Genomic DNA, 23,747 nt, shown 5'->3' on the forward strand with positions numbered 1-23,747 from the left:
GTAGTCATTTAGATGTCATTAAGTAAATGTACAATAATATGGTGTCTCCGTCAAGGTACATCATAGCAAATACACAAAAAAAAAAGAAGAAAGTATATTAACAATACAACGAGATTAAAACATTTTCAATTCATTTTCCAGTCCAAAAATTCATTAGTAGTATATTTAGAGGATGGAAAAATAAAGTCTAAAGCAGCATAACGGTTTTTTTAAAATAAGGTTTTTTTGCGTCCGAGTTAAAGCTACCGTCAGTGCATTGTCAAAACCCAAGCAGCACACTCGGTAGAGCTCCATGCCAATTTATCTAGCCTGAATCTTGTGGTTGTGTATAACTAGATTTGAATGGTTTTATGAAGATTTTTTTAAGAGTACAAACTTTAAAAGAGTTCCTCTTAAAACTAACTGGAAAGTGAAAATTGTCTTATTGTGATCTATGGCAACTCTATCACAAATAATGTTTTAAAAGTAATTTTACTCAAAAGATTTAGACAAAATACTATATACATCAATGGATAGTCTAATGGAGTTTTATTACAACCCACAATTTTGTTACATATATTTTATACAATTGCCACTGTAGTCTTCGATTTTCAGGTAATCAAAAGAGTAAATGACGACCTCCGTGGTCGAGTGACTTGCACACCGGTTTTCATGGTGTCGCTCTAAGGTCCCAGTTTCGATCTCCGGTAGGGTCAATGTAGAAATTAACTTGTCTACATTGTCTCTGGGTGTTTGTGGTACCGTCGTTTTTTTTAATAATAGTGGATTTGCCTTCGCATTTAGCTAAGAAAGGATTTTCCAATTTTCATAACACAAATGCTTTAGTTACTTAGTTTGGGATCAGAGCAATGTATGTGATGTTGTTTAATACTTAAAAAAAATTAAAATGTAATTTATTATAGTAGTACTTGTTAAAAAAATTTCGTGGCTAATTAGTGAGGCCCGTTATCAACAATAATGAAAATAAAACAAATAGCATTTCGTAAAAATGTTAAAAAATGTAGGTAAATAAATACGAGTCATAAACCTTCACTGACAAAAATGTTCCAAGACGAACCATTAAGGTAAATACATGGTAAATAGAATACCATAAGGCAATTAATAAGTCTAAGTGATATTCTATTCCTTGATCACTTGAAATATAGAAGTAGTAGAGCTGCTTGAGACAGAGTTCGTCTAGGGAAATATTGCCATCTTACCTGTTACAGCCATCAAGCAGTAATGCGAACATTACTGCGTTTCGGTTTTGAAAGGTAAGGGTGTTGGTGAAATAAAAACGCCCATGGGACTTTTCAACTTATGTCTCAGGGTGACGGGCACAGTGCCCCCTCAAATCTTTGTGATTTAACTCTGAGTGGCACTGCAACTGTTACGGCCAGACGTCTCGCTAACAACCAGACATGTAACTATTAAGAAATCTGTGACCAGGAGCAAGACTTTTTCCTCTTATCACTTGATATCATAAATAAAAATTATAGCACGCTTTGGTTCAATTTTCTAAGTTTCAAGATTGGAGCTTTATATCAGATTTGTATGTAATTGTATTACAACAAAACATAGCATTCATATATCTTTACTATCTATAATGGTCTCTCTACACGTGGACATCATAGTGAGTTTTTCAATGTCGTTCTTTCTCCAATTTAATTGGGAGTTGACTATAATAATTATTTTGTAACATAGTATCAGATGTGTCGAGCGGTGGTATCACGCTCGATCAGTTGCCGAAAAGCCTCCGTCGGAACGCGTACACAATCGAGTAATTTTGTGCGAAATAAATTCTCCAACATTTCCAAATAATTAATGACTGTTATGTGCTAAATTTAAACTTAAAATTTAAATAAAATGGCAATTTTCATGACAACAATATTAACAGAATCAAATATGTTTCTGACAATTTTAGCGCTTTTCCTAATATATCTGTGGTTTCGACGAAAATTTTCTTACTGGAGCAGGAGAGGTGTCATTGGCCCGGAACCTGTGTTCCCTTTTGGCAACATTAAGGAAGTGATCAGACGAAAGACTCAGTTTTTCCAACCGTACTGTGACAACTACTTCAAATATAAACATCTGCCTTACATTGGGATGTACTCTTTTTATAGACCTGTCTTGTGCATTAATGATTTAGAAATTGCTAAACTATTACTCATAAAGGATTTTGATAATTTCCAATCGCATGGAATATTTTCTGGAGGTGATGGAGACCCGTTAGCCGGTCATTTATTTAATTTATCCGGAAGTGCGTGGAAAAACTTGCGTTTGAAGATGTCTCCTACATTCACTATAGGTAAACTAAAGAGTATGTATCCTTTAGTAGAGAAGGTGGCAAATAGTGCTGTGAAATACTTGGAAGAGAAAAGTTCTGCCGGAGCTTCGATAAATTATTCCGAATTTGCTGAAAAGTACACTATGGAGATAATTGGCAGTGTCGGTTTTGGAGTAGAATGCAATGGATTCAACAATCCAAATTCAGATTTTTATAAGAATGGTCATGCATATTTCGAACCAAAATCTTGGTATTGGTTAGTAAATAGTTGTAATACATCCTTATTATAAATTACAAAATTATGTCAAGCTTAGAGCGTCGTTCATAGAGCGTGTACTTTCATTTTTACAGGACATTGACTCGCGCATTAGCATTTTTTGTACCAGATCTGTTCAACATATCAAAGATGAAGCGAATTGACCCAGATATAATAAACTTTTTCTACAGCCTTGTTAAGGAGACTGTTGAATACAGAGAGAACCATTGTTACAAGAGAAATGACTTTTTGCAAACACTTATCGAGTTAAAGAACGGAAAAGTTGAAGACGAAACAGGTAAACACAATGTTTAGTAAACAGGTGTGTGCACATTGCGTAAGTTTGGTTCAATATGTAGGATGCCCACAACCGGATTAGTACATTCACCGTGACCCTAGTGCAAACAGTACACTCAATGACTATAAACCATGAGGTAATACGGCTTGCAAAATTCTGTAGAATTTGCGAAATATTATCTAGTGTTTTGCCGTGTAAACTGTTTGTGGGTTAAAGTTAGGATGTTGACCATGACCGTCTACTATTTGAGTAGAGTGCTTGCACGTGCTCACGAAATTCGGATTAACGACGACAAAATTTGTTTGAATAGATACGAAACGTGCTATCGATTTATGGACGCTATTAGTAGCAGTAGAACGCCCTTGTGCATCGGCAGTGCTCCTCAATTCCTTGCGATTTGAATTTTCGAGTGGCACTGCAACTGCGACGCATAGGCATGTCACTTATCACCAGGCGCACGACTCGTTCGTCCCGTCAATTGGTATCATAAAAAAGCAATATTAGTTGTGAGTAGAGCCAGGGCAAGTACAGGAGACTTGGAATCTAATATTACACGTCTGGATTATGCTACTTACTTGCGATTTTAAGAATACTGCATTGATATCACAAATATGCATAGGACGGTAGTAATTGTCCATTACGTGGATCGTCTTGAAACGTGGATATGTCAACTTGTCTTAGAGTGACAGACGCAGTGGCAGTGCCCCTCAGATCTATATGACTTAAAGGTCGGATTGGCGTGTCGCTTGCCAGCAGGCGCACGATTAGTTCGTCCGATCACTAGGTATCAGAAGAAAAAATTGTTTATTATGGAATTGTTTTAGTCGAAACAAAACAACGGTTCACGTTTACAATGCGAGACGTGGCAGCAAATACAATGCTGTACATGTTTGCCGGCTACGAAACTTCGGCCACGACGGGTCAATTGGCCGTTTACGAGATGGCGAGACATCCAGAGTTGCAACAAAGAGCCAGAGACGAGGTGAACAAAGTCCTTGCCAAGTACGGTGGACAGTGTTGTTACGAAGCTCAGAATGAAATGATTTACTTAAACATGGTATTAGATGGTGAGTGTTTTGAAATTAATTTAATAATTAGAAATTTACGTAAGCATTACGTTTCAATTTATTTATCTACACATTTAATATTTCAAAGATAATTTGAGTCAAATTTTGTTTATTTATTTACATTTCGTAAAGGAAAGTATTACAGGAATAAATCAAAGACATATTTATTATAAATGTATGTATAGTAGTTCTTTATACCTTAATTCTCCCACAGGGGGTAAACCGTGTCCAGCAGTGGAACTTATATGGGAGATTGATGATAATTGTATAGCTGTTTTTGTTTGTGTATGACTTCATTGCTTACGAAATTTTATGTTTGAGATTAATAAAATGTTATTGTACCAATTACTTCCGTATAATTGCGTATTTTTATATATGTAACCTACATTACGTTGTATAACAACAGTTTTGCTAAGATTCTTTATACATATGGTGTATTACCTATTAATATATAATAAACTAATAATTTCGATGAAATGTTAATTTTATTGTAATTCACATTATCAAGAGTGAAGAAATAACGGGTGAAAAATATACATTACAAAATGAAGTTATTTTTTCGGATATAAAATGCATTTAAATTTGTTTTTGCAAACAAACCGACGTTTCGGGCCCTTTACAGGTTACATGGCTGATGTTACTGGAACGTTACTTTATTTGTTATAAACCACATACATTTTGCCATTTCAACAATCAGATTAAAAAACGAAATCAGACAACTTAGATGACTTTACCATGTTAGTCAGCTGTGTTCAAGGGACCTGTAAAAGGCCTGAAACGTTAGTTTGTTTGAAAAAGATTTATTTCTTTTTCAAGTAGATACGAAACGAATTTCGAAGTAGATACGAAAAAAATAGTTTAATTTCCTATGTGTAACAATAGCGAAAACCTAAGAACTCGATAAGTATACATTAACATTTTCAGAAACAATGCGGAAATACCCACCAATGCGTTCGTTATTTCGAGAGTGTACCAAAGGGTACGAACTGAGCGATGGACTAGTAATAGAAAAGGGTACTCTGGTGTTAATACCGGTACAGGCTATACAAATGGACCCGGATCTGTATCCTGACCCAGAAAGATTCGATCCAGAGAGGTTCTCGCCGGAGAAAAAGGCGAAACTACATCCTTGCCAGTGGATGCCTTTTGGCGAGGGACCAAGGAAATGCATAGGTGAGTTGTTGTGATGTTTTCATATCAGTGCATTTTCTGTTTTTGAAGGGTAAAAGTGCTGCTTGGTGAAATTACAGGCAAATGAGACTTGTCAACTTACGTCTCGGGGTGACGGGTGCAGTGGTAGTACCCCTCAGCAGGAATATAAAGGCCGCATTGGCAGAATCATAATATGGTTAATTGACAATTCATATTATGAATTTTGAAAACGAAGAACGCAATTCATCTATTTGACAGTGTTCTATGGAGACCTTCATAGAACACATCGCACATGACAACTAATATAGTGTTACCTCAAAATGGCTTTAAATTATATTAATATTAGCTGTTTAGTTTCAAAGCGACAGTGTTGTCCTGTCACTTTGAAATTAAATCGTATATGAACGACACATCGATAAGGAAATTTTGGAGATAAATTATTAATATAAAGCAAATTTTGAGATAAAATATAATATAATGCAATATTTGAGATAATACTATCTTAGTTGTCAAGTGCGACTTGTCAAATAGATGAATTGCGTTATATGAATTGTAAGAAATTGATAATATGAACTGTCAATTAATCATATTATGATTATGCCAATGCGGCCTTTTTAGCCCTGCGGATCTTTGCAATTTAAAGCCAAACCAAAGATTCACATTCATCCCTTCAGTCGGAGAAGTTTTTTTTATGATAGCAAATGACGAGACAAGCAAATATTGTGCTTGCTTGCCTGGTGTTAAGCGACACGCCTGTCCATAGCAGTTTCAGTGCCACTTCTGTGTGTTGTTTGAACAGCTATGGACGTGTTATAGACAGGCGTGTCGCTTAAAACCAGGCGCATGATTTGGTTATTCCGTCACTTGCTATAGTCAAAAAAATCTTCTGAAACGACGTAATGGTTTTGTTTTTGTTAATTTTAAATTCTAATTTTAAATTTTTAGATTACAATATTTTATTTTATTGAATATCATGTTTTTACTACCATTATGTCAATATACTTATATTTTTTGTGATAATATTCTATTAGTGTGATATTACTATTGATAGATACAAAGATAGAACAAATACAAAGAAAATCAAATCCTTCTATCCGTCCGATGTCTGTTGCCTCAACGTGGCTACCGCTCTTACCAACTGGGTTACAGATCATTGTCTTGATCTGTTGACGCAGACTTTATGACTTACCTACTACTACTACCAGAGGCGTAGCGTGAGAGGTTCAGAAGGGGCCATGGCCCAGGGCAGCATAGCAATGGAGGGGGGGGGGGGGGGGGGGGGGGGGGCGGAAGAGGGGAGGGGAGGGGGGGGGGGGGGGGGGGGGGGGGGGGGGGGGGGGGGGTCGAGCCGTAACTATATATATTAAAAATAATCTAGAATGATCCCTGTGACAGTTTGTAAAAATCTGCACAATATAACGTAGTAACGACGTGCACTAATTTACGTATTTCATAAACTATTTTTGTAAGTTACGCTTTTAAATGAATAGTCTTTATTTAAGTAAATACATTAAAATAAACTAAAAATAACACCTAATCCATGTTTATTTGTAAGAAAATTAAATTAATTATGTTTTTGAGACAACGTGCAAAGATTAATTCATCACACTGCATTTGCTAGAGATGAGGTATATCGATAATTTTCGAACAAAAGTTTTCGATAATTTAATAAATAAGTGTATGTTGCGGGTATTTATTCTTAAAGTATTAATTTTAATTGTAGGCAATGAATTAATATATAATATCTCCTTTGTTACAATTTTTTTCAAACCTGTAAATTAATGATATGGTAAATATGTTTTTAAATTTACTAAAATATATCTATTGAAATTGAATTTCAATTTAGTTGTGTGTTTTATGCGTTCAATATATAGAAAACACTTTCACACATCTGTACATCGTTCAGAATACGACAGAAAAATAAAACTTTAGAAGAGAACTTTTGCTTAAAAAATCAAATCACTATAAAATCTATCGACTTTACGTCATCCCTTTTTAAACGTCAAATGAAATGTCACGGGGATCATCCTTTCATAGTCTGAGTTAGTATAGGTCAAGGGTTAGTACAGTAATTTTTTTTTTAATATTTTAAATTAGAACATAAATTCAACTATTTGAAACTAAATCTATAGAAATAACGATATCCTGAACAACACAAAGGTGGCGATGGCAGGCGATCATAAAACCATAATCGAGCCGAACCTACCCGAACGAACTATGTACATAATCTATATACTTCGTAATCGTGAAGATAAAGGGGGCAACAAATTTAAGGTTAATCGACGCTACGCCACTAACTACTACTACATTGTGCTAGCTACAGATCTTATGCATTAGAATGAAACTTCTAGATACTTTATTATTAATCTTATTTTTTCATTTTACATTTATTTCTCTTCTGGGCCATGTTTACTGGTGTTCAGGTTCCAGCCACCACAAATTAATTTCTACTAAACATCAGTAATAATTTTGTGGAGATTTTATTATTATTTTTACCAAACTTCATCTATACATAAGTATATCAATAGCTATTTAGGAATGTAGTGCAAAGTCATTTAAGAGAATGCTTTTACTTTGGGTGCGATAAGGTTCAAATTGCGCGGTATATTTGTTCCTGTAAATAAATAATTCAAACATTTTTAATGTGTGTAAATTTATATATTTTTTAAATATTCTTTAAATATGTTTTTAAATATTAGACAACACCACATACGTTGTTCTGATACCAAAGTAAGTAACTAAAGCAAGTGCTGGTTGTTTCCGATTTCCATAACACAAGTGTGTTATGGAAATCGGTAACAACGACGCGACGGTACCACAAACGTCACGTTGTCACGAATCTGGGTAGATTCGAAACAATATAGAAACGAATCCGGGACCTCAGACATGACGACACCATGAAAATCGGCGTACAAGCCACTCGACCACGGAGGTCGTCTAATGAGTGTCTTTTCAAAATCGGTTAAAATTTTTATGTGACTTAGCAATTGGCAGTTGTGAAGAAGTCGCGATGCAGTCATGACGACTGCATCCCAAATGGTTTCCGACAGCATTTCACCTGTTACGCAGTTGCTTGTAGTCTGTATGTAGTTTTTTTTATGATACCAAAGTATCGATTGACTACGCACCACAAATTAGAAACGTTGATAGTTAGCAGTTTTATGAGAATACCCACAAAATATCTTTATTTGGCCCACAAAATATCGTTCAACATAACATATGATCTTTTATTTGATTTTGATCATACTACATATCGGACTGCTATTACAATAGTGTTGTAACTCAAAATATGTGAAATTTAAGATTATACTATTGCTGGACGTAAAATTTGATTCTCTACACGTCAATAAAACCATCATATGAATATTGTAAGAAACAAATAAAAGGTATCCACTTAACTCAAAATGAGGCAAACTTTTTGTTAGCTAGATCTGGACAAAAAAAGGCCATATTCAAAAATGTGAAATTATTTGTCTCCTTTCATTATATACTTGGCATGTAGGAAATTGATTTAGATTTCTGTTATAAACTTTAACCTATACATACATCTTAATAATCTTTTACGAGCAGTGAGCAATTAGTTTTTCATGCATTCTGAAAAACTTTTGGAGTTAATACGCTATTGTATTGACAGTACGATATATAAATAAGTATGTACAAAGATCATATAGGAAGCAGTTTTAAGTTGAAGTCAAAACTGTCTGTATACATACTATAATTAATCTTCGAATTCCGTGTTAACATTGAACTTTAAAACAAAAAGCAATATGACCTCCAAAAAAGGGGTCAAAAAGGTTATTCTCAGATGGATTTGATTTGATGAATATTTCAGAGAATCGTAAATAAGTGTAGTGTAGTATTTAAGTACTTAGGACCTTACGAAGCGCTCTATGGGTATTTGAAGGCCTTCCTTAATGAGGCCTTCCTTAATGTGTTTACAAATTGCAAACATAATAAATTAAGTATAAGGCGGATTATAGATGGCTGTGTATTTGGTTTCTATGCATTTGTTGAATCCGGACGTTGCTCCGTTGCTCCGAATGTTACCCGTGAGACAAAACATGAGAGATAAAAAAATAATGAAACATTTTAATGTAACAATAGAGCTCCTTGTTGAAAGAGTGCAGGTAAATACTACCACCTTACCTATTTCTGTCGCTAAGCAGTATGTGAGCATTACTGCGTTTCGGTTTTGAAGGGTAAGGGTGCGGGTGAACATACAGGTACATGGACTGGTCAACTCATGTCTCAGGGTCACAGGCACAGTGGCAATGCCCAGCAGATCTTTGCGTTTTAAAGTTCTGAGTGACTCGCCTGTCCGTGCAACAGTTATGGACAGGCGAGTCGCTTGCCATCAGGCGCAGGACTTATTCGTCCCGTCACTTGGTATCATAAAAAATCTGATTGGACAAAATCGTATAGACGTCATTTTTATTGGTCGATCTGGTACAGACAACCATTGATTTGGACTGCTAGTCCTTTCAATCTTGCTCTACAGCAAGATTCCATCTTTGCTCTACATCTTCTTTGTCTAGAAAAGGATGCTTAGATGGTTCGGAAAGGTAGAGAGAATGAACACAAGGAGATTGACGAAACAGATTTACAAGGCGAGAGTGAGCGGGCAAGTTGGTAAGGGCCGGCCAAGGCGAACTCACCATGACCAATTATAGCACGTCCTAAAGAAAAACGTCAAAAGCAAGTAAGCGTATGAAAGCACTGATGCGTGTTTTGACGGCGGTGGTCGAGTGGCTTGCATACCGGTTTCATGGTGTCGCTATCGCTGAGGTCTCGGGTTCGATCCCCAGCCGGGTCAGTGTAGAAAACTACCTTTTTTGTATTGTCTCGAGTCTGGGTGTTTGTGGTACGGTCGTTGTTTCCGATTTCCAAACACAAGTGCTTTAGCTACTTATTTTCTGATCAGAGCAACGTATGTGATGTTGTGTAATAATAAACAATAGAAAATAAAATAGCGTTGATGAAGCGGAGGATGTGTCAGGATCGTAGCTGTTGTCTCTTTCTACACCAGTCAGAAAAGGGAGTCAAATATGCGATGCGTATCTATGTACTCAACTATTTTCAAAACAAAATTAAACGCTAACATATTCTGGCAGCTTATTTATTAAATAGGTACCATTGGGTACAATTTGATATTACTTTAAGTATTTTGCGGTTGTACGCAGATATTCTGTGGCCGTGTGCCACAAACGCCAACACACTCCTAGGTAGCTAGTTATTAACAGCCTTTGTTTTTGTTGAGGTATTATTTGTACTAGAAATAAGGTTAACTTTAATGTTAAGGAGGGTATATAAGGTGGCATATCTATCCTCAGTAAGAATCTAGCCTTCTTGGCATTCTAATCAATAATAGTTAAGTAAATACTTAATTTACTAGCTATTTTTTTGCTACTTGATTGTTATAAAACCGTGAAAAACCGTACAGACACATATTTTCTTAGTTGTAGATGGGTATTTTGGAGATTAGTTTTCTGTACCAAATTTCCTGGCAATTTTCATTATTTACACATTCTAGCGTATTAACAGGATTATAATATTTTATATTCGTAGTAGTAACTTGAAATATTATTTAATATTTCATGATATTAATACGAAAACTAACCAGAAAATTACTCAGATTGAATATCACATGAAAATTCAAATATTGTGTGTTCTATAAAAAAAGTAGATTCATCATGGACCAATCCAATGTATATACTGAGAGTGATCGTATATTCGTAAGATCTGCAGGCTCAATTGGTACAAGCGGTAGCCACGTGAGTCAACAGACACAGGTTCGAGTCCAGTCGGGACGATGGAATTTTTCTTTGTTTATTCGATCTTTGTATCAAGAAAATGTATCAAATCGTGTACCAAACGTGGGAATTCGACGAAAAACGAAAGTTGATGACGTGGGTAATCGCATCATGAGCAGTCACGGAATGGTGGTCAAGAGGAGCAAAAATGTTAGTGGGCAGATCACCAGCCCTATGGTCTGACGATATAGACAGATTTGCGGGATCGCACTGGATGCGAAAGACACAGGATCGAAAATATTGGCGCAATGAGAAGAGCCTATGCCCAGCAGTGGGTTGATGTTGGCTGACCATGACGATGATGATCAAGAAAATAATAATAGTAGCAGTAGAGACCCTTGAGAAAGAGTTGGTGCAGGGAAGTACTGCTACGTTATTTATTGCTGCCGCCAAACAGTAATGTGACATTACTGCGTTCCGGTTTTGAAGGGGAAAAGGTCGTGGTTAAATTACAGACACGTGGGAATCGTCAACTTATATTTCAAAGTTACGCGCGATGTCAATGCGCCTCAATCTTCGCGATTTAAAGTCCTAAGTGGCACTACAACTGCTATGGACAAAGTGTCGCGTCACTTAATTTTATCAGTGCCTATTTATAACTAAGAATATAAACCGTAGTTTACACTTTAGTTACGATAGGTACAGCGTTAGCAAAGTCAGTAACAGTGCTCGGAACTCCAATGTTATATTAAAAGATCTAAAGATGACGTACCAAAGGCCGACTGATCGAAAAGCAGTCAGGAAAGGATAAGATCCTGGTGAAATTACAGACCCCATGTGCCTGTTGTCAACTTATCTCTCAGGGTGACAAGCGTAGTGGTATAGCCCCTCCGATATTTGCCATTTAAAGCTCTGAGTGGCACTGCAATTGCTACTGGACAGGCGTGTCACTAACCACCAGGCGCACGATGTGTTCGTCCCGTCATTTGGTATCATAAAAAACAAATTAGTGGAAAAAAAATAGATGTAATGAATCATAGTAGTAAAAACAAGATATTCATTAAAAATAAATAAATAATGATCATATAAGAACTTCATATTTAGCGGAAATAAGTGACACAAATAAGATTTTTTTAATGATTATCACTAATTTCAGGTTTCTTACCAGGGTATGACTTTTTTTATTTTCCCGATATTTCGGAACGGTTGCACGCTCCATGGTCACTGGTGGATTGGACGGCGGCAGATGACAGCTTTAAGAGTAAATAGACATGTTTGTCTACCTACCCTCTTGCGCTGTCGACGACTACTACCTTCATCGCGATTTGTTGTGGCGTTACCATTGTCACTCACTTTTTTCACACAAACCACACTCGCTGTATCCACAAGCGAAACTGAACTCGAGGTGTTTTTGTTTATGTTTTTTGCAGCAGCAGTAAAGCACAGCAGTAATAAAAATGACAATGGTAAAGCCACAGCAAATCGCGATGAAGGTAAGGTCGCGTCGACAGCGCAAGAGGGTAGACAGATATGTCTGCTCTTAAAGCTATCATCTGCCGCCGTCTAGTCAACCCGTGACCATGGAGCGTGCAACCGTTCCGAAATATCGGGAAGAAAGAGAGAGAATATAGAAAAGTTTCTGCACGGATTGAACCCGGGACCTCAGAGACGGCGACACCATGAAAACCGGTGTGCAAGCCACTCGACCACAGAGGTCGTCTAAATAATAATCAAAATATTAAAATGATATATCAGTTAAAACTAATTCTGCAGTCTCAATAACTCGTGAGTTCACGATTATATTTCCCTAACAATCTTTTTTGTAACAGGTCTCCGACAAGGCTACATCCAGTCGAAGATGGCGTTGGTCAAGTTGTTACCTAAGTACCAATTCATTTTAGATCCCCGGACGCCGGTACCGGGGAGATTTAGTCCGTCTTCCATGACCTGTGCAATGGAAGGAGGTATTTGGATTAAGTTACAAAGACTGTAAAACTAAAGTTACGTGCTTGTGAATACTTCTCAATCAAAAATAGTAGATTAAAATATTGTTATTGAAATATAATATTATTTGCACAATAAAGAGCTTTAAAGGCCTTGAGTAAACTACCTGAGCGTTTGCACACTCCGTCTGATTCGTATCAGGGAGTCTACTCTTGATCTCCGTCCGAAACAATTACTGCCAAATAAGCAATACTTGACCAAATGAAAAGACGCGTGATGCTAATGAAGCTTCATACTTGACATTTGTCTTTTAATTTTGTCGAATATTACTTATTAGATAGTAATTGTTTGGGACGGATGTCGGACGGAGAGTAGACCCCGGTTCCGTATCGGAGAAATGACAGTCCGAAATGTCACAGGGATCATTTTATCTCAAGGTGTATAAGCGATATTCGTATTTTTTCGGATTCGAAGCGGACTTAGTGCATAAGCGACATCCGAAGTGGGTCCGAATCTTCTAGATTTGTAGTCTTCGGAGTCGGAACGAATACAAATCGGACGCAGTGCACAAACGCGCTAATCATTATTAATAATGGGGACGGTGAAATAGGGATGACGAAAAAATTGAGAAAGCATATTTCATAGGAAAAATAAAGTAGCTGTGTGAAAAAATTGGGTACACAATAGTGCTTTTCTTAACTTACCACAATACTGCTTTTCTTAGTTTACCTTAAACGACATTTTTAGCAAAATTTAGTAACTAACATGCCTGGAATCTGCAAAACGAGATCTACAACCCATTACTTATAAGCAGTTTTTTAACATCTTATTTAGTTTCAGTTTTATTCGGGTTAGGCAGAATCATCGCAATTGACATTTTTCTAAGAAAAGAAAAAAGCTTTAAAGATATATTTCTCACCAAGAATTTTCATTCACTTAACATGAGAACAAACAATAATATCTAAATAAGAAAAAATAACAAAATATGACTAACTGTACAGTTGAAATATCGAACGACAAAGATTAAGTATAAAAATTATACTACATTGTGTGGGTTGTTTATTTAAATGAAAGTTAGTTCGTTCAATCACTATACAAAATGTATTCTTTAGTTTTGTCAAGGAGGTTGTAATGTTCTTCACTAGATCAATGAATACTCCATATGTACGTTGGATGTAAAGACATTTATTTATGTTAATGACACTTATAATAAATGTACGTTTGATTTAATTTCTATATTTTATTATAGGACAAATGTCTCGACTTTTGCCTCCATTCCGGCCACCTAAAGACAAATATATTTTTATAGCTTATTGGCTCCGGGTCTGGTCCATAACCAATATTGTAACAGAGGTCAGAACATGTTACAAAGTGTGTAACAAGAAGTTTTATTATATACATATTTCGGCTGAAAAGTCAGATAACATACTCGTAGAACTATGAGAAAAAAAAATTATGGGAGAGGTCAATCGGATAATGTGTACCCACACAATTTTTTTTTTGGCTAACAATTCAATTTTTAACCGACTTCAAAAAATAAGGGTTATCATTTAGCTTGTAAATTTCTATTCGTTTTCTTCGTATGTTACACGATTACTCTGACATTTGTGAACCGATTTCGATGATTCTTTTTCATTGGAAATAAATTACAGTAAAGAGCACATTTGACACTTTGTACTTTGGACCGTTCTTATCGTAAGCGGCATAGAGTTGGATTTTAAGTCTTAATTGTCAAGCTTGACGTGGTCTTGACCCTGTACCTCAGTAGTGGTCCCGTTCTAATTTGAAAAAAATAGGAATGGTGGCAAACTAGTGGATGAATCAGGTTAATTGAATTTCACCCACTTTCATTTAAAACTTGGCCATTGATATTCCAATAAGACTAAAATGTTATGGTGACCTAGAGCTGACGATGTAAATGTCAGACAAACGAGAGGAACTCCACAACAGTGCACAGCAGCTACCTTGTGTTTGAGCACATAATGATTCATTTTGACGAGAACTTCCACATCCGTTCAGTTATCGTCGAGGAGACCGCGGCAACGACCACAGCGAAGCCGAATAATTAAGTTTGAAATTGCTTTTTTTTATTACATAAAACAATTACTACGTTTATTTCGCACTCTTGATGTAAAAAGGCCATATCTGACCATAATGACATTTTTTAAGAGAGAGGTTTAAAGATTCGAAGAACGAAATTTTCTCAAATTAGTTCAATACTTTTTCATGCTTAAATGGAAGAGTTATAAAATTTCACATTACATAATTCATGTAAGTAGTTCGTAATATTTTTTAGACTGCCATATAATAAAAGCAGTAGAGCTCCTTGTGAAAGAGTTCGTCCAGGGAAGTACCGCCGCCTTACCTACTTCTGCTGCCAAGCGGTAAATGTGGCCATTACTGTGTTCAGGTTTTGAAGAGTAAGGGTACTGGTGAAATTACAAGCAACTGGGATTTGTCAATTTATGTCTCAGGGTGACGAACGCTGTGGCAATGCCTCTCAGATCTTTGCGATTTAAAGCTCTTAGTGGCACTGCAACTGCAATGGATCGTCGTATCGCTTATCATAGGCGCACGACTTGTTCGTCCCTTCGGTATCACAAAAAAGTACTTTTTATGTATCATATGTGTCTTTGTATTATATGTCTTTATTGGTACAAAGAGTACGAAATGTTAATTTGATGAGCATATATATATATATTTTTATGTAATACCAAGTGAAGGACGAACAAGTCGTGCGCCTGGTGGTAAGCGACACACCTATCTATAACAATTGCAGTGCCACTCAGAGCTTTAAATCGCAAAGATCTTAGGACTGTGCACTGCGCCCGTCATCCTAGACATAAGTTGACAAGTCTCATGTGTTTGTAATTTCACCAACACCCTTACTTTTCAAAACTGGAACATACTTACATTACTGCTTGGCGGCAGAAATAGAAAATGTTACGCAGTTAATTGTATTTTTGTTCAATCTTCTGTCTTAGTAAGCACTATCCACAGCCGAAATATGTTCTGATTTTGTTACATTCAGTATGTGACATGAGCGCCTAAGTCGTTATGTAAGTTATGGTGTAAACTTGTTGGCTAATATTAAATATTCAGATCGTGAATTATATAATAAAATGAGTGTTGGTTCAACTAGGCCCATCTGGTTTTAGTTTTAGCCGTCGCTGTAAAACGTGGGAGTGTAAATATGTAATATATAGACCTACTTATTTTCTTGAACTACAATGAAAATATTTCTAAGGTAACTTGGGCGAAGTATTGGACTTTGGTACATTTCCTCAAGGAAGTAATTCACCAAAACAACCTCATTAACCTATTTATATATTGTATAAATTTACATCCTACTGCTGGGCATGCGACTCTTCTCAAGTGACGGTTCCTTTACCGAAAAGCTCTTGGTAAATTTTAAATTAAATTTCGCACATCAATTCCGAAAAACTCAGAGGTGCGAGTCCGGATTCGAACCCACGGCTTCTGCTTGAGAGGCAGTAGGTCAAACCATTAGGTTACCACGCCTTTTATGAATATAAATAAAATAATTTATTCTAAAGTAAAGTAAAGTTTTCTTATGATTCTATTACAATCCAGTGGTCCAAAAAGCAAATTTTAAAATTGGTGTCAAGTTCGATTTAATTCGTGTATATTATATTAACAGCAATGTGTTTAAATTAATGATTGTATAGAATACATCGTCGTTTCATACAATACAATACAAATTAAAATGTCTCACGGGCAGCTTAATTCAAGAATGAAGTAACCGGGTCACACATTCTACGTAAACATGGTCACTTGGCCGTGTGCCGTCAGGCGAGTTTGGGAATTTTACGCAATTCGCTGGCCGTACTCGATCGAGTAATCCAGATTGAGCCCAAGATTTATACATAGCTTTATTGTGTAACTCACTACTGCTTGGACTATAATATATAGTATTAACACAATGGTATTGTTTATTTGAAAATTTTTCAATAAGGTTGTGAAAGAAAAATCAGAATTTTATACATCGAGGTCTTAGGTTTTCGCGACTGTTACAATTTGGTACGGGATGAAACGCGTCTCGTAAACAGCCCGATACGTAGGTTTGTTTGAAAAAAATAAATATAGGTACGTAATTTAGATCTGAAAAAATAGTTTCATTTCCTATGTAGCCATCAGAAAAACCTAAACACTGTACTATTGTACGTCAAAAGTATCTTAAGAGTAAAATAAAAACTGCAATTTACAAGTTTGGGTTTTTAATGCAATGAATAGATAACAAATGTAATTGGGAAGATCGTTCAACAGTCAGTACAATGTAACACAAAATTAATAAAAGTTTCAAATTCATTTCAAAATAATATAGCAAGTAATTATTTACGGGTCTATTTACGTACCCAAAGGCGTTATGTGGGCGTGAAACATAAAGTCCGTCGAAGTGGTCATTAATTAAGTATTATCATAGCATGTAACTTCATAATCCTCAGATTTCATTCCGGTTGTTTACGACATGCATAAAAAACATTTTAAAGTTAATCTTGTTTTTCTTTTTTCCGTGTTTGTGTTCCTTCATCCTTGGTCGATAGCGGCGGATGGTAACTTCCATCATCGTCGTTTGTTAAATCTCCAGATTGCTGGTCCTGTGAATGTGAAACACGAGATGGCCGAGGTGAGCGTTTAAGTTTAGAAAAAGATGTAGTCTGCGGAATGGTTTTGTCGTTTGTTGCCAGAGCTGCTGACTGCATTTCTTGAGATGTCGAGGCTACAGATTCTTTCGATCCAGTCGCAAATCTGAATCTTGCAGATAGAGATTCAAAGGATGCTCGACGGTTTGACGCCACTTCGGATTGTGCGATCGGAACTTTCTGCTGTATTTCTGTCTCACTTGCAATGAGATTTCTAGATTTCGGTTTTAAAGTAATTGTTGAGAGCATAGTTTCATCGGATTTAGCATTTAGCACTATTCGCTCTGTTTTTTTTTGCGTATTTTCATATTTCCGCTTAGAACTATCTTTCGACTTTGATTTTATCCAGTCTGCTCCATGTATGTGATGTCTACGTGAAAACACTTCCTTCCATTCGATGTTTTTTTGACATGAATCTTTTGATTGAATGATCGATAGACTGTCGTCGGGAGTGCTATCGGCAGGCGGAGCCTGTTGCAATCTTGGGTTTCCATATTGTCGCACAACTGTTTTCTTACCTTCATTACTCTCCTCCTCCGTTACGTCTAACGGCTCAATGTTATCATTATCTTCATCATCATCATCTGATGAACTACGTAATGCCGAGTACAGTGCATCATATAGATTTTTTTTTATAAATGAGCATTCTTTTGAATGTTGGCTTAGAAGCTCTGATGTAAGTAGCTTCTCTTTCTCTTCAGGTACACGCGACGCTGAAACTGACTCAGGCGCATTGGAAAACATATAGTGGAGTATTTGTTCACTTCCATGAGTAAATTCTTTGTTTGTAAATCGTACTTTAATAGAATCACACGAGTTATGTGCGTGCATACGTGTGTTTGTGTAGTTGTCCTTTGTGCCTTGCTCAGGGGATACAGTTCGTATATGTTTTTCGTGGCGTTCCTAGGTACCAGAAACGTCAAAGCATAAACATTTCAGAAAAGTGAAATAATATTTACAAATTCAAAGACAGTGTTTATAAATTGAAAGAATACAAAAATAAAGAAACTAAGACATACGAGCATTTTCTCAATATTGCCGCAGAGGTTAGCGCTGATGCAGACGAGTCTGAAGTCGATGACAAATAAGACCCGAACGAGAGCCACGACTGCCGTCAGTACCCAACAGCAAGTGTGTAGCCACGCGGAGACAATAGTTAGTTGGATGGCTTGGAACACACCCCGGATGCGTCTCTCGAACGCCAGTGTGACTACATTTATGGTGTATGAGCACCTGTTTACCAAGACACGCTTTATAACTTTTTTAATACATATTTCATGTAGTAGGATGTCTTTTACGATGTTTTCGTGTAGATCGTAGATTCTTTCTTTGAAAGAGATTTTTTGGCAAAGTGGTCCAGTGATCGTAGAAAAGTATGCACACAAAAAGCGAGTTACATGTACACTTGTTAACATTTTTTATAAAATTAAAAAGAGTTACAAGTGTGAAATGCCGTTCTACGTAGAACTAAAAAATACCTACAAAATTATGATCGTTTTAACTAAAACGTGGTCGCCGACTAGTTTTCTACAAAGTAAGCTTAAAAATACCGAGTACGCACGTTGCAGAGCCGGTGACTTCTGAAAGCTTCGCGCAGAGATCCAACAAGCCCGAGGTGGTAACAGCCGAGGTGTAAATGCATAAACAGCTCATTGCCACCGAAAAAACGATTACGTACGGCAGCAGGCGCCAGGAGCGTTGCAATCTGTGTCAGCATGAATTGGTATAAGTTTACCTTTATTTTTTGGTACATACCGACGAAAGTAGCGGTCTATCTAATAGATAATTTAGTACAAATGATATTAAATCTCCTGTATCTGTCATTGTGTTGGCTTTCTCTTTACTTCAGTGAGGAACTCCCTAGCGTCGTTGTGCTTTAGTTCCTAAGTAAGGCAGTAGTTTCTATACCGAGGGATTCTCTAAACAGAGAAGATTATAATAATATAACACAACACACTCATAGTCCCGCACTAGGGAAACCCTGTATCGCGGGTGCCATTGACACACACACACATAGGTAGACAACCACAAATTACACCCAAATTCACGAGAAAAATAAATGTAGGCAGTACAAATATTTGTATTGCCTACAATATAAATATTTGTATTGCCCCGCCCGGGAATCGAATCCGAGAACTCTACGTGGCAGTCCAGCATGGTAACCATTCGGCTACGGAAGCAGTTAAATTGTAAGGATAGGCCTGATTATGAATAACTTAGTAGCAGTGCAGCTCCTCATGAAAGAGTTCGTCCAGGAAGGTACTGCCACCCTACATATTACCGCCACTAAGCAGTAATGGTGCATTACTTCGTTTCGGCTTTACAGGGTAAAGGTGCTGTGAAATTACAGGCACATGGGACTGGTCAACTTATGTCTCAGGCGCCTTTGTGATTTAAAGCTCTGAGTGGCACTTCTTCTTAGCGTGTCGACTCTGACATTTATATTTGTGAGGACCAGTACTCAGTGACTGACACAGCATTATCAGTGGCGTTGTACAGATCCTCGCGTGTGCAGGTGTAGGGCACGGAGGACAAGACAAAAGATGTGCCATAGTCTGGGGAGAGACACCACAAATACACGCGCTCTCAAAGATATTACCCCACCCCATGATTTGCACTGCAACTGTTATGGACTGTGGCATCCCACCAGGCGCACGACTTGTTAGTCCTGTTACTTGGTATGATAAAAAACACAGGCGGGTGTCCACCTTTAAATTTCAATCTATTATAATAAACATATACAACCGCCCTCGCACTTGTTATTTTTCTATACATATTTTCAAAATGTATAGTCAGGAATGAATGTAAATGTTTAAAACATTGCATTCTGAAAAGTTTAAATTATTATAGGAATAATTATATAGATACTTTTAGTAATTACCTATTCTTATTTTACATTTCGATTTTTCTTGATTCGGAAATTCATACTCACAAATGTGTAAGATAGTCGCGATAATAACTTCTGTATATGAGTTGATACGTTTTTAACGGTTCTGGATAATACAACTTTAATGGTACGCCAACACATCAAGGTATACACTTTTGCTCGGAAATCGCCTCCAGTGCAACGGAGCAAGATCCGTCAATATGTACCTTGATGTGCTGCCGTACAATAATATTGTATCTAGTGTCGTCATTAATTGTTAGCGATACATTATGTGTGTTTCTAATTACATAGATTGCAGTTGCAGCCATAAATGTTTTTGCTTTGAAAATAATAAATTTTGAAATATAATATTACTCCTTATAGTTTTCTTATGTAGTAGAAGAACCAGGATAAACATGTCTACAAAGTATTTAGTAGGAGCACGCCTTGAATTAATTTAACTGCGCTATAATCTGAAGTCAGAAAGTCCATTTTGGCATATACGAGTACCTACATAAGGTTTAATTTGAATTTATTCGTCACAAATTGTCTTTACTTAAATAATATATTGTAAATGAAATCATTTGAATTCTTTAACAAACATACTAACCCCAACGTTTTACTACCTGACGAGAACATGAGAAACATAGTTGTCCACACAAGGCCAAATATACCAGATATCAGGGGCACATAAGTCGGTAGGTAGCACGTGCTTTTATCCATCCAGTGAGTAGTCACGAAGTCCACAGGTAACGCTGTACAAACATGTCAGAAAAATGGTCGAAAATAATGATAAACTTCTTACAATTTTGCCCGTACAGGCGTACAACTTAGTGAACAGACTATAGAAAGAAATGAATTCGATTGTTTAAAAGATACTTTGCTACTCCGATGGCATAGGCACTTTCAAGCAAATATAATTATATGTATAGGTACCTTCTTAGGGCCAGCGCAAATCGGCGGATGACAAGTCAGAGGATATTCAATTTATCATAGTATATTTTATGCTATTTCAATTGAAATAAGGTACCTACACATTTTAATGATCTGAGACCGCCCTTGGAGCATCGCGGCGCATTTCTCCCTGCGGAATTGAAGAGCACACTAGAGGATACCGCGGCGGCTTGGTGCCGGTATGCGACGGAAACAACCTGCATGCGCCGGAATCTGCCTGAATGCGCTAGGGTCTTTTCGACTTACTTATTCCTCTATAGTGTGCGCTGACAAGCATAAAATTATCTTCGATGCTTTCCCCCGACATCCGCCAGTTTGCATATTTAATTATGACAACAAAAACCTACCTTGTATATGTAGAAAGGAGACTAACGTTTAGTAGTAATGATCTCTTTGATGATGGGATGATGAATGTTTAAGGTAAATAAATCTCACTTTCGATTAATCCTGCATTTGGTATGTAGTCATATAAGACGCTATGACGTAGCTCCTTCAACAAAAGTAGTTTTGGGAACAATACGCACTTCTCGTCAAACAAATACATTAGTACATGGAAGCAAAATGTGCAAAACGATCCGAACACAAAGGCTAAGAAGAAGAAAAGCAGATGGGTACCTGGAAAAGAAAAACTAGCAACAATAGGAAATCGTATCTAAATTATACATTTTTTTCCAAACAAACCAAGCATTTCAGGCCCGTTACAAGTGACCAAGGGACATGTAAAGGGCCCGAAACAAATATAAGTATGCGATTTGGATCCGAAAAAATGTTTTTATTTCTTATGTGTAACAATCGCGAAAACCGAAGGACTACCAACAGCTAACAACTACACTACTAGCAACAATGTTTAAACGTCTTAATATATCAAAATATCAACGAATAATTCTCCTGTCTGGTGTACTTACTATTTCTCCGTGTTGTGGTTACGGACCAAAAACGAGACGAGGGTCTATTGCGGTGATCTTTTCACAAGATGAACAATAAGAGATTCTATGCCCAGGATGGAATTTGAAGTGTAATAAAAGTAATTTGAATATAATAACATGTCCGATGTTTAGAAAGCTCTACCTTTAAAGAATTGATTTCAAACGAAAAAATTGACAAGAAGCTTGATTTCTTTGGTCACATTTCCAGGAAAGAAGGGCACAATCTAGAACAGTTAATGGTTACCGGATAGATCGACGTTAAATGTCTAAGTGGACGCTGTTCCACAAGATGGTCCGACGTAATTTAGTCATGCAGAAACTGTTTCCACGGGGAGTCACGACTTTCAGTAATGAGGAATACGATGCGAGGAAGACGACTTTTAAACACACATCTAACTCGCATTGGCGAAGTGTAGTGGGCAATATAGTCCTTTGTTTAATACAGATGTGACTAATTTGAAATGTACCTTTCCACGAACCGCTTATTTCAGTTTCCTTTCTTTCAATCAGTCTATATTCTTTGTAAAGAGTTAGTCTATCCTTGGGTTTCGGTTTCGGCGAACCCGCCTTATCTCTGCCATCTCGCATCTCTATATTTTTAGAACTAAATTATTAAAAACTAGGTATAACACTACGCTTTATCACAATTTTGCAAGGCGATCTAAAACATTTATACAGATACGTCAAGAGCAGGTCAACCTGTACATTGGATTTTTTATTTTTTTTCCCATGCTTTGGATTTTGGACAGTTCTTGACGGAAGAGCAAAAAGTGAAAAAGTTAAATTTAAATCTTGTCAAGTTTGACATGTTTTGTACGTACCTACAAGAAAATATTTAGTTTTTGCATATAGACATTTCACGGACAGTGTTTTGTGTTACAGAACGGTAATAAAATAGTGTATTGGGAAGAGATACAATTTTCAAACAAAGAATTACGAAATTGGTAAATTTTTTTTGATACTAAGTCATGGGACGAACAAGTCATAAAGCTCATCGTCAAGCCTGAGGGTAGACGACACGCCTGTCCATAAAAGTTGCAGTGCCACTCAGAGCTTTAAATCGCAAAGATATGAGGTGCACGGCCTCTGCGCCTATCACCCTGAGACATAAGGTCTATAGTTGGATGTATATAACAAATTTGTAATTGATATACATTGTCTTACAAATAAATAAATATACACGTACTCGAAATACCACCAACGTGTCACACAATATTACATAATAATATATGTACAATATTTAGAACTACGTAGATCGTAATCTAATTACGTTATACATATAATGAATTTAATTTTTTCTGTAGATTTGCGCTTTGGTGACACGGTTATATGGGCGCGATCGCTCACCAAGTGGTACTGGCAGAACAGCGCTGTATAGTCTGTCACGTCTATAGCATCTATGGTGAACCAGGGCCTTTTCTACACAAAATTGATCAGGTTTTTGTTTTCATAAATTTTATGACATAGAAATCTGTACAAACTCTTATCTTTAAGTTTTATACTAATATAAATGTTTATGCTTGTTTACACAACACACATTAACAAATGTAGTTATACTTATATATATTTGTTAGCGCCGGTTATATCTTTTGACTGTTAGATAC

At 36.6% G+C, this 23,747-nt stretch overlaps 2 protein-coding genes across 2 annotated transcripts; one reads left to right on the plus strand and one right to left on the minus strand.

The window, feature by feature from the left end:
- Positions 1-1,736: 1,736 nt before the first annotated feature.
- Positions 1,737-12,916, plus strand: LOC113226425 (cytochrome P450 6a2-like). Its single transcript, XM_026459035.1, has 5 exons — positions 1,737-2,522; positions 2,618-2,820; positions 3,645-3,887; positions 4,812-5,060; positions 12,619-12,916. The coding sequence occupies exons 1-5, from the start codon at positions 1,846-1,848 to the stop codon at positions 12,780-12,782; spliced, it is 1,536 nt and encodes a 511-aa protein (XP_026314820.1). The 5' UTR covers positions 1,737-1,845; the 3' UTR covers positions 12,783-12,916.
- A 4,328-nt stretch (positions 12,917-17,244) lies between these two features.
- LOC113226638 lies at positions 17,245-22,731 on the minus strand. The gene is made up of 6 exons (XM_026459356.1): positions 22,611-22,731; positions 21,653-21,832; positions 20,874-21,018; positions 18,959-19,102; positions 18,417-18,630; positions 17,245-18,300 (listed from the first exon to the last, which is right to left on the minus strand). The coding sequence occupies exons 1-6, from the start codon at positions 22,729-22,731 to the stop codon at positions 17,245-17,247; spliced, it is 1,860 nt and encodes a 619-aa protein (XP_026315141.1).
- Between the last annotated feature and the right edge of the window lie 1,016 nt (positions 22,732-23,747).

Source organism: Hyposmocoma kahamanoa, unplaced genomic scaffold, assembly GCF_003589595.1.
Source record: "Hyposmocoma kahamanoa isolate Upper Pololo Valley unplaced genomic scaffold, ASM358959v1 192, whole genome shotgun sequence".
Lineage (NCBI taxonomy): Eukaryota > Metazoa > Arthropoda > Insecta > Lepidoptera > Cosmopterigidae > Hyposmocoma > Hyposmocoma kahamanoa.